We start from the raw sequence: 13,072 nt of genomic DNA, 5'->3' as shown, positions 1-13,072 counted from the left end.
TTACTGGCTGTGGTTCATTTTGTAAAGAACTTTAGACATTTCTTATGGGGTCAAAAATTCTTGATAAGAACTGATCATGCATCGCTTGTATGGCTTAAAAATTTTAAAGAACCAGAAGGCATTGTTGCCCGGTGGATATCAGTTTTGGATACGTATAATTTTGTTATTCAACATAGAAGAGGTTGTCTTCATGGTAACGCTGACGCCCTATCCAGAATTCCCTATAGTAGGTGTAAACGTTCTAAATGTCCTGGTTGTGAGGGTCTAAATGAGGGAAACTTAGAGCTAGAGGGATGTTGTTTTCATGATTTTGAAAAACAAGCTGTTTTACCAATACAGTATGGGGAAAATACAAGTACTATTGACACTTTAAGTACAGATTCAGATATTGATTCTGACCCAGAAAATGAAATTCAGTCAAATTGGTTAGTGAGTTGGGCTGATAAACAAATAAAGGAATGGCAAAATAATGACTCTAATATTTCTAAAATTTTACAACTCAAATCTGAATTTGAACACAAGCCTCCCCGTTTACATGTATCAGATTGTAATTTCGAAGTGAGGTCTTTATGGTCTAGTTGGGAGCTTCTGGAAATTCAAAATGAAATCTTGTATTATAGATATGAACTTGAACAGGGCAGGTCTTTGGTTTTAGTTGCGCCTTACAATATTCGGTCAGATATCATGCATCAGTTGCATACCCAGAGAATTGCTGGTCACTTAGGTAGAGACAAAACTCTTAAGGCAGTGAAATTTAGGTTTTTCTGGCCAGGCATGTCTACCGATGTAATGAACTGGTGTAGGGAATGCTGGGATTGTGCAAAAGGTAAACCCGGACCAGGAGCTGGAAAAGCCCCTCTCCAACAGTCAAAAGTTGGGGCTCCTTTTGATCGTATTGGAATAGATATTGTAGGACATTGTCCAATTACTGCCAATAATAATGAATACATTATAGTGATACAAGATTATTTTACAAAATGGGTCGAAGCTTTCGCCGTTCCCAATCACACGGCTCAAACGGTTGCCGATAAATTAGTAACTGAGTTATTCTGTAGGTTTGGTATTCCCAAACAAATTCATTCAGATCAGGGTAGAGAATTCTGTTCAGAGTTAATGGCCGAAGTATGTAAATTACTCGAAATCGATAAAACCAGAACCACTCCTTATAGGCCTCAAAGTGATGGTTTAGTAGAACGACAAAACCGATCATTAAAAAAAATGCTCTCCAATTTTGTGAACGAAAATAGAAACGATTGGGATGATCATTTGCCGTTTTTACTCATGGCTTATAGAAACTCAAATCATGATAGTACTGGTTTATCACCCCATAAAATGATGATGGGAAGGGAAATGACATACCCCATTGATATTTTAGCTGGTAGCCCTCCTAATACTCCAAAGAGAGTAGTTGTCCTATTGAGTATGTACAGTGGTTGAAATATGTACTTGATAAATCACATTGTTTTGCAAGGATGAGCCTTGATAAGGCAGCTCAGCGCCAAAAACAGAATTATGATAGGGGAGTTAAAGCACGATCTTTTGAGACAAATGATTTTGTTTGGAGGTGGAGTCCTTCTGTGGCCGGCGTTAAATTTGGTAGAGGTTGGATAGGTCCTTTTGTAGTTTTAGAAAAACTATCAGATGTTCTCTATCGTATTCAAAAGTTACCTCAGACAAAAACCCATAGTTGTACATGTTGATCATTTGAAATTGTATTATGGAGAAACCCCTCTAGCATGGCAGATTGACGATGTTTCTGATGATGAAATATCTCATGTTTCACATAATGAAGATGTTGAAATGTTTGAAACTGATGTACATAATGATAGTAATGATATAGATGTAAATATAGAATCTGATATAAATGATAATGAAAATGATAGGGGAGAAATTTTGAAAACTCCGCCACGTAGAACACGCTGTGGACGTCCTGTTAATAGGCCATTAAAGTATTCACCCGATTAAATGTATATATGTCTTATTTTAAAGGTCTCTCATTTTATCGTTTTTATTATATTAGTATTGATAGTTATGTAAAAAAAAAAAAAACAAAAAAAAAAAACACACACACACACACAGAAATTCTCTTTCACATTTCAGAGGCATAATATGTTGCGTTTACATTATCGCAACATACTGATTAAACAACACATTATATATATATATATTTTTGTTTTATTTTTTTTTGTTTGCGTTATTATTATTTTGTTTGTTTTATTTTTGTTTATACTTATATCAAAACTAGTAAAATTTCATACACTGATATATATATATGGCATGGATCTTAGGAGCCAGTTTATAGAAATGACAGAATTTTCCATGAAACTGTATTTATGATATTTCGAAGCAGTGTATCGTGTGTCATGTCTATAAACGCGTGCATAGTATTGATTGATACTCGCTCTGACACTGGGTCAAAGAACTCTGCTCGTCAAAGCTTTATGTTTCGATAAGGCCGAAGTGACTAAAAATCGTATTATTGCACTACACACTTTAGGTATATATTGCAAGTAAGATTGCCTTAACTAAGGTTTAAAACTATATAGATTTGAAGGATTTAGGTTTAGAGAACCTCCCAAGTTTTTATAGACCTTAGGAGTTTATTAGAGGAAAGTTTTGCTTGTACAAGACTAGAATCCTGGTGTTTGGTTATAGTATTGTGGGTACAGGATTTAAATCACGCGCATGATGTAGTAGAGTCGCGCCACGTCTGTTTTAATTATCATCTTTATGATTTAAATGAACTATATTTTCAAAATCTATATTCAGAATTATTTTACCACGTATCTATATATGTAGATAAGTATACATCCACACAGATAAAAGAAGGAAAAAAAGAACAGCACATAGTTAGTTTCATTTTTTTTTTTTTTTTTATTAATTTCGTAATTGTGTTCTTTTCTTTTGGTTTTGTTTTTACTGATGATTGTTGTTCAATTTTAGCAATGGATTACACTGTATCTGCGAGAGAAATGGCTTGTTTAGACATGGACACAAGAGCATTAAGACCTGGTTGTCCAGTTGGTGGCATGCCTTGTCCAGTGGCATCCTGCAGTACAGGACACCTCAATTTCAGACAGCTTGTCCGCCACTGGAAAAGGTATCATGAACTAGAAATACATGCCCATAAGTGTCCGTTATGTGGGATTACAGACACCAGACGGAATGACCTAAAACGGCATATCAGAGTAATGCATTGGGTCACGGGTGGTAATATGGAACATCTGATGAAGTCAGTTGTCGCCGTGACTGTCGTTAACCCTCAATACAAGGAACCTGGGACTGCGGTCCTGCCTAGGTATGTCCGTCCAAGTCAGGATAGTACGGAAGACTCATTAGTAGAAGACCGCATTACTGGTGTAACCCCCGCCGATGATGAAGAAGTAGTTGAAGTAGTTGAAGAAATAGTGGAAGTCGATGAGGTATATTATGAGGCCCTCACACCTAGGGAAATGGCACAGCGACAACGGGAGGAATATGTTAGACAACACGCCATTCATTTGAATGAATTAGAAACTCCAGATGATCTTGTCGCACGTGATCAGGTGGCAACATTTGCTGATGTCGACGGGAAAACTCGTATGGTGGTTAAACCCAACTGGAACTTTGAAATGTGACTTTATTTTTTTTATATGTATATGTTCAAATGTAAACATTTGCTTTTTAAGTTGGGGGGAATGTAGCGGAATCGGTTTTTATATATCTAAAATTATATGTTAGATTGCTTATTTCAATTTACAATTCATTTTCATTGTTATTATTTTGCTTACATGTTCGTATCTAGGGTAAACTAAAAAGTGTAGTTGATTTCCATTGGTTAATCACTAAGGGTTCTCGGTGTTTTACATAAGATAAATGATAAAAAGCTTTTCTTTCCTTCTCGGTAGTAATCAATAGTTGTTTGGATTAAAATATATTCGAGTGCACCTTTATATACAAGTTTGTATCGAAGTACGCGGTTGGTTAAAGTTGTTATTTCTTCACCTGTAATTAGTATATAAAGTAGATATTTTATTAATTCGGCCGCTTGATCGTATAAAGCCAAGGTCTGTATAAGACATAATCGACATTTGGTTTGAATAAAACCGCCGTTGTTTATCTTTATTATTAAGGGCTTACGGGTGTATTATACCCCGATGTCTGAATAAGACACTGCAACTTGGTTTGAATAAAACCGATATGCTTTATTTCTTAGGGTGATTGTTCGTTGCTTTATTTGGTCCGCTTTTAGTCCATAGCGTGTTCTAGTAAGAATTTAGTAAAGTATATTTTATATTTTGGGGGTTTGAATTTAATATTTAATGAGATTACGATAGAGTTTAATAGTTTAGGGTATTTACGGTAAAATGCCATTTGTTTAGAAGCCGAAACTAAATATTCATTTTACATTTTTTATAGGAGTTTTTACATTATTTTACAATGTAATATTTTATGTGACTTTGATACTTTGTATTGTTATTGCAATATAATTTACATCTGTTGATATTTTGAGAGACCTTATTAAATTATATAAACTTACTTATCTCGATCTCTTCAGCCAAGGAGACTCGGGGCCCAGTGGTTCGAACCTTTACATAAGGTTAACAGACGGTTTTATACAATTTATAGTCGGAAATATCAAGTAGACTTGTGTTTCGGGAATTAATCATTTCCGAGCCATAAGATCAATTACGCTTGATTTAATATAATTGTCCGATTACAGGTGTTTCAATTTGTAGTTAACTTAGGTATATTGAGGTCAATGTCAAGTATTGATTTGTCTGTGTACTTATAGGTAAAGGTGTGTTCGAAGAGTAGACACACGTATTTACAGTATTGTTGATTTGGACACACGATAAAAAGGAACTCGTCATTACAATGTAGAAATACCTGTAGCTGTAGAGGCTGAGTTAACATTATAGCTGACTTTAACAAATAAAACACAGAGTTAATAAAAGAAAGATATTTTATACATAGAAAAATACTGAGGTTAAACCGTCTCCTGTTACACTCAACACATTAAACGAATGGATAACAACTGTCATATTCCTGACTTGGTACAAGCATTTTCTTACTTTACTTTCATTTCCATTATTTGTACAGTATTTTGCAAGCGGTTCTATTATTGGAAATAGTAAATTATTCTGCAAACCGTTTCCGTTTGAGAGTAAATTGTTGCAGTTATCTCCCTTTCGACGAAGTATTGCTTTATTAGGATATGAAAATGAGGTTCTTTAACGACGACCTAATCAAAGAATATATTGCAAGGGATATACAATGGCATTCTCAATCCTCGATTTAATGTTGAAGATTCTGTTTCATGTATATCCAATGTAAAACAAAGTTTGAGAAATGGAAAACGCTGTTAAAAAATATGGTATTACTTTACCGAGCGTGACATATAAATGCCCTGCTTCTTTATTACACTATTATGATTCAAAAATTTTACAGGAAATTTTGAGAATTGAAATATTCCTTTGAGCACGCAACTACAGCGCAGGTGATATTCCGTTGAAACACAGCAATCTTGTTTTCATTGTCTCAGTTGTTACATAACAAGACACAATATCATAATGTCGATGAAATGAACAGAGAACTGTTTAAAATAATCTCGCATTATTCTTTGATAAATGTTCACTTTGTTTATGTATTTGATTATTTTCGGTACTATGCATCCTAGTATTAGCATTTTTCTGTAAAATAAAACGTTCTTGTTATGTTAAGGTCCACATATTTCATCTGTGTTTCCATATGCTGACCTTATTACAGAATAATATTTACAACTCATTCAATTTCTTCTATACATGTAATGGCTGTATTTGATCTAATGCGAATTTAGAAGTCAAGTGGCTTCTCCGGATGTCATTTCCATCACTATAAAAACAAGAATCACTGTAATATATCTATAACTGTTTGTCAAGAAAGTTTTATATATTTAATGTTGATGGTTCGATTTCTTCAGGAAACGCATTTCACAACATTTGCAAACCTTTATTTGACGACATTTAGGGATTTATCTTTGGAATTAGTTTTTATATATATAATTTCTGTGAAATGTATGTCCAATGTTCTAAAACACTTTTTGTTTAAACTCACGTATGATAATTGTTCTATTTTTCTACAAAAGGCAATTAAAAAAAATCACAATATTTTATCGATATTTTGGAAGAAGCTGAGATGCATAGGCTTCATTGAAGCCCTCGATCTGTATTTATATAACAAGCACCTAGGGTTTGAATTCAAATTTTTAGTCGAAAATAATAATTATGGGTCAAAGGAACGGTAAAGAGGTAAAGTTCCAATAATATCATGGTTTATTTTGAAAGAGACTGTGCCAACTTCGCCTTAGTTATTTACACCAAGGCCATTTTTAAAAATCTCGAAATCTAATTCTAATATGACGTGCTTCTTTCGCTTTTGGAAAAAACCCATGCTCTAAATCCAATAAAATTTGTTTGCACGTGCGTATAATGACTACTGCAGAATAATGAACTTTATCAAATTAGCATGCATTTGTTTTATTTCATTAACTTTAAACACGTTCAAAGTCTTAAATGATGCACATGTCTTAAGTTTTCTCTGTTGTGCCATGTGTACTATTGTTTGTCTGTGTTTTTTTTTTTCATTTTTAGCCATGGCGTTGTCAGTTTATTTTCGATTTATGAGTTTGACTGTCCCTCTGGTTTCTGTCGTCCTTCTTTTGTTACTAATGCATTTATTATGGCTGTCATGTGTCACAATTCGAAATTGACATATTTGACCTAGATACAACAACCGTTCATGTTGGCTGTTCAAAACTCATCCCTCTGAAAGATCCCATTGTCAGTCGCTTGCTTCACAAACAAAAAAAGGAGGTTCATGGAAGAGCCTACATAAACGCTCTACACTTATAAAAATCGGACATAAAATTACCTTAATTGTCCTTATCCAAATCGAAATATTTGATGCAAACTACTAGTATACTTTATTGTAGTTTTAACATGGGTAGGGATTATATTCGTGTAATATTAGCCCTCACTATTGCTCGGGCACAAATTATCACGAATATAATGCCTCCCCATGTTCAAACAACAATAAAGTATAGCTTGCATCAATTATTTCTTAATTAAATTCATTGTAGGGTTCCTCTTACGTTGGTTTCATTTTCATAGTTATTGGTCAATGTCGAATTTTCCTGGCTAATGTCTGTTTCCTGGTTACTATAACAAATAGGAGCATGTCTGTGTGACATGTATTATTTACTTTGACTTCATTTTCATTGTTCATTTGTTAATGTTTAAGTTTTCATGTTTTGGTTTTTTGACACTATGCGTAATAGTCATTTGCGGAAACTAGGTCTATACCTAGGATAACACTTTAGACTTACGATTACAGGTGAATAAAACAAAGGGTCATCTCAAAATACAAAAACCCACAATACAGATACAAAATAGCAAACGGTGTTTTCTATAAAATAAAAAGAAGAAAAGATGTAAGCAACACGTTAACATTTCATGTTTTTGAAGCGCTTTTCTGGATTTACTATCAGGACCGCACAAAGCCGAATATTTGAAGACAAGGTACAAGATGTATAAGATATAATATCAGCAGGAGTAATAAACTTTCCCCGCGAAACAGGATACTTTTAATGCAATGGTTAGTATACGCAAACTAGCAAACATATTGTTTAGAGGATACTCAACAAACTATTTAATTTGAAATATTAATGTTGGTGTCGTTTTTGTTATGCACGATTTCAACATTGTATCCGCAACTGTTGCCTTGCCGACTTAAATGGATTGTGATTTTTATGCCCCATTTATGGGCATTATGTTTTCTGGTCTTTGTGATCGTTCGTCCGTCTGTCCCGCTTCATGTTAAGTTTTTGGTCGAGGTTGTTTTTGATGAAGTTGAAGACCAATCAACTTAAAACTTACTACACATGTTCCTTATGACATGAACTTTCTAATTATAATGTCAAATGAGAGTTTTTATCCCACGGTCCACTGAACATAGAAAATAGTGCGGACGGGGCATCCGTGTACTATGGACACATTCTTGTTTTTACAATTTCTTTTCGCCTTCTTCTACACTTTTGCATTTTTTTTTATCCCTAACAATCAATTGAATAGATTTAAGTACAAACTTTGTGTTGAAATGAACAACGTCGTAGTGAGAGATCACGGGATGTTCCGGGGGTTGGAACACCCCTTTTCTTGCCGATCAATGCTTTTGAATAGGGACATATGGTCGGACCCTCCTTTTTATCTTGGGTTGGAATCCCCTTTAGAAAATTGCTGGATCGATCTCTGCGTCGTCAGTGCACTCTATAATCTATATAACAATTTCATGAAAATAGTACCAGTCTCGAAACAGGGATAAAAGCTCATGTTTCGTGCATACCAGTCCAATCCATGTTCATGGGGGATAATTATCGACATCGCGAAAAAAACCGTTCATACTTAATGATTCCCAAGATCTTTTTTATAATAATTGCATAAAAGAAAAACAACTTGGAACTCTTTTGTCTTTTTTTGTTTGTTGCTGTTGAAAACAAATATAGCCAGGTTTTTTACTATTTGAGTACAACTATTCTTACATTTCAACTGAGTCTGGCAAACAGTCTAAAATATATTTCCATAATAGAGAAGTTCGTTGATAACTGTTTTGTTTTTGGGTTTTTTCTAGGATTGTTGTGATTTTTTTTCTATTGAAACCAAAAACGTAGACAGAAGTGTTTGTCCTATTCAGGAAAAAATTAAAACAAATAAAAATTATACCGAACGGCAAGTGAAATTTCATGAAGAATAAAATAGTTCAAAACCACCCGTCCGCTGTATTTCCTTTTTCTTTTTAAAAACAAAATAAAAGAGAGAAAGTATGTCTTACATTGTAGCATACACATGCTAACATGTTCCATGGTTGATTGTACCTTTCCTAACACAAAGTATTGCTGACTTTTTCCAGCAATCCCGATCTAGCTACTGCAACGACAATTGCGATATTTTTTGTGTCTCATGTTAAATTTATTAAAAAAAAAAATGTTAGTTTATTCTATCACACCTCGTACAATTACAGCATTTTCAACTTGGATAAAGGTGCATTCACACTGTATTTACAGGTAAAAGCATTAACCCTTATTACATACTTATCACGTTTCACTAACAAGAAATAATTAACCAGTATACAAAAATATCAAATGTTTGAGAAACGTGAACACACCCTACTGTATTGCGCAAAATGAGAAAAGAAAACTATTTAAACAGATATTTTAGTACAGATTTGATATTAAACAAAGTGCATAATCATTTTAAGTAGAAAACTATATATCACATCTGTGACAAAGTTTTAAGTCATAATAACATTTCAATAGATTGTAAATTTATCTTGCAATAAAACTCATTCATATTTGCAATACAGTTGTTTGTCTTGTACATGTACTTCATAACATTTCTTTAAATATAATACACAAGGTCCTCCTCTTAAAAATATTGAAAGTTGAAGTACACAAAGTTCAAGTTAAAGTTTTTAAAGGTAGCGGAAGTTTTTAAAGGTAGCGTTATCAGTTGGGGAAATGTTTTATCTTCCGTCATGCATAAAGATATTTAAAAATTTTAGTCGGATTATTTTCTGCATGGAGCAGAAATCATAATTGAATAGCTATATTTAGATATGAAAATGAATCAGATAAGACGAATGTTCCTTTTATCTGTCATGATAATAATAGTAAATGGGAACCAATCAATGTCTTGTACGTACAAATGGAATATAGAAAATAAGCCGATTGCTCATTGTGAAAATCAAGGACTTACTTCTGTGCCAAGGAATCTTAAGCGAGATATCACTGAGTTAATACTTTCAAATAACTTGATACGCAAGCTCCAAAAGGATTCATTCGTCCATTATGCGAAAATGGAAATCTTGGTTTTGAGCAAAAATCATATATCTGAAATCCAGGAGGATGCTTTTGCTGGACTACATTTGCTTAAAGTTTTGAAGGTAAATGATAATATGATTAACATCACAATCCTTCCAGAGCGAGTTTTCAGACATCTTAGTAATCTAATTGATCTGGATATAAGTCTAAATAACAAGCCATTGGGTGCAAACACTAAGTTTGTTTATCCTGATGGTGCATTTTCTACATTGAGATCCTTGCAAAATCTTTCAATTGATTTATTCATGTTCCCTGAATTTGGAGCAGGATTTAGTTCCCTTCAAAACCTTACTGTATTGAAATTTTCACGATGTTATTTGAGAAATAGTAGTCGATTTCGGCTATTGAATTCTACATTTAAACATTTTTCGGCAAATCTGAAAGAACTCTATATCAGCGGCTGTCGCAATTTTTTTCTATTGGAAGATGGATTATTAGAATACTTTCCTGACTTAAAAATTTTAGATCTTTCTGAATCATACGTGCACCTATATCAAGCATTGCGCATTCTTCGTCCACTTCAGCATAAGAACATGTCCGTTATAAACTTTCACCACATAAGTGATAATTCAATCAATGAAGATGATTTCCCGTATTCTGTTGTTATAACAGTAGAATTAATGAAATATTTAAAAACTATCTGCATTGAAGCATTGGACTTGTCAAAAACAGGAATCGTGGATTACCATCAGAATTCTTTGTTTTCGTTCGAACATCCAAAATGTTTCAGAACTTTCATTATATCCGCTAATAGACTACCAGCTACGACTCCATATCATTCCACTCAAGTTTATATTTTTTTCATGAATGCAATTAATATGAAGGTTTACGATTGTTCATATCTGACTATAGATTATTCTAATCCTGTCTACGTGAACGTATACCACACGAAAGCATTTTATCATTTTCCAAAAAGTATGAAATATTTTCAAATTCCATCGCAAAGGAACATAAGCTATTCGCTTCCATCATCAATAGAATTTCTTAGATTTACTCACATACAAATCACCCCTACTTCAGCATCTATAACTTGCAAAAACACATCGCTTAAATATCTAGATGTATCATATGGTGTTTACATACATTATCCAAAATTTTCAGAGGACTGTGTAAATCAACTGGAATATTTAGATATTTCAGGAATTCCAGTAGCAATCATTACCTTTCCATCAATGCTCTTGCCAAAACTTTCTGTGCTAAAAATGACGGTTGCACGAATAGACCAAATTGTACGTAAAGGTAGAGAATGGATGTCTTTTAGAGCCCCTGCGTTGAGAGAAGTAGACATATCTTTTAATAATATTTGGACTTTGGAGGAAACAACATTCTTCGAGCAGCCACATATTACACATTTAAATATGTCGAACAACCTATTCAGAACCATTCCTAATTTTGTTACCAAGCTTCAAAATTTGGATTCGTTGGATCTATCCAATAATTTGATTACCTCTATTGACTATAACATTAGGGTTTGGCTGGATATAATGATCCATTCAAAACGTTTTCCTAACCTAAATTTGGATAACAATGCTTTTATATGCTCTTGTGACACTCTTGATTTTCTTCTGTGGTTTGAAAATACAAACGTAACATTTCATAACGGAGATAATTATACCTGTACTATCTCAAAAAACAAACAAATCCTATTAAAGGAGGTAGCAAAGAATATCAAGAAATACTTCGCAGACTGCGAAGCAACTTTATGGCTTCATGTAGGTATAATATTGGTTGCTAGTGCATTCGGTATTTTTGTACCTCTTTCTCTTCTCTATAACTATAGATGGAATATTATTCTCTACATGTATAGGAAAGTCCGACGAGTTGTTGAGAAAAATTTGCATGAAAATTATATATATGACGCATATGTTTCTTATGAAGAAAGAAGCGTATTGTGGATACAGAAGTGTCTCCTTCCTAAAATTGAAGAAGAATGGGGACTTAAAGTGTGCTTACATGATCGAGATCTTCTTCCTGGAGATATTACGGCAGATGCAAAAGCAGAATCAATTCAGCAGAGTAGACATGTCGTGTTCATCATTACTGAACATTTTACCGAGGGAAAGTGGGGAAGATTCGAAATAGATAGAGCAAAATATGAAAAATATACTACAAACCTTAGAAAAATAATTGTCATTTTACAAAATATTCGAATCGAAGATATTCCAGACGAAATTGTGAATATTTCAAATGACGTATGCTTCATTGAAATGGCTTTGGACGAAAACGAAATTATCAACAGTACAGATAATCAACGGGATTGGCTTAAGTTAAAGGCTTTGCTGTATCTTAATTAGAAAACATGAATGTTTGAAGAAGAAACATTTTAAAATCATAAATTGTATAAAAAAAATATTAAAAAAATATATTTCGGTAATGAAAATCACATTTTGATAAAACGTCCGACTCAAAACGACAAAACAACAACGAAGATTGAACTCATTAAACCGGATAAGTAAATTTGAACAACACGAATCCAAAAAACACTGGAAGTGATATCAGGTGATTCGAAAGTATAAGTAGTGTCTGCTATACGTTGCACTTGGATGGAGAGTTGTCTCATTGGTACTCATACAACATCTTCTTATATCTATAGGTACATTATTTGAATGTGGTCTTTAAATAACATCGTAGTGAAATTTGTTTTTTTTTATAGACGGAACAACGTATATCATATTTGATTACGATTATAATGAGGACTATCAAATGACTCTTTATTGTAATGACATGTTCTGTATTTTTCGTAATATCTATGTTTCAAGTATAGTTTACGAGCTGAATCGGTTTTGGTTCATTTTGTTATTATAGTTTTGTTTTGTGGCATAGAGTTACAAAAAAATAATTTATAATTGAACAAGTAAGTGAACTGCTGCATATTTTCCGCTCATAACACATTTTGACCTATACACCTTTTTTCATAAGTATATTTTTAGGAGTCAAGTGTGTGTGATTTTGTCATGGTAAGTATAGTCCTCATATGTCAAATGAAAAGACAAGACGTATATAACACTGAAGATACGATTTAACTTTATTACGCCATAAAAATGATAACTAAAAATGTCATACATGTAACTTTGATCAATAACCTTATAGAAAAATTCCGGGTTGCGGAGAGTCTATTTTTCCATATAAATGTACTAATGTGGTACCAAGATGTCACATATCACATGTATGTCATAT

The 13,072-nt window shown here is 33.3% G+C and overlaps 1 protein-coding gene across 1 annotated transcript; it reads left to right on the top strand.

The window, feature by feature from the left end:
* Positions 1–9,572: 9,572 nt before the first annotated feature.
* On the top strand, positions 9,573–12,753 carry LOC143079176 (toll-like receptor 2). Its single transcript, XM_076254406.1, has one exon. The coding sequence runs from the start codon at positions 9,631–9,633 to the stop codon at positions 12,187–12,189; it is 2,559 nt and encodes an 852-aa protein (XP_076110521.1). The 5' UTR covers positions 9,573–9,630; the 3' UTR covers positions 12,190–12,753.
* Positions 12,754–13,072: the final 319 nt, after the last annotated feature.

The sequence above is a fragment of the Mytilus galloprovincialis genome, chromosome 6, assembly GCF_965363235.1.
Source record: "Mytilus galloprovincialis chromosome 6, xbMytGall1.hap1.1, whole genome shotgun sequence".
NCBI classification, from domain to species: Eukaryota; Metazoa; Mollusca; class Bivalvia; order Mytilida; family Mytilidae; genus Mytilus; species Mytilus galloprovincialis.
The sequence above is the reverse complement of the archived record's forward strand: the minus strand, read 5'-3'. Positions and strand labels throughout refer to the sequence as shown.

Coding starts and splice junctions, on each gene's coding strand:
- LOC143079176 (XM_076254406.1), top strand. CDS start 9,631: ATGAAAATGAATCAGATAAGACGAATGTTCCTTTTATCTGTCATGATA.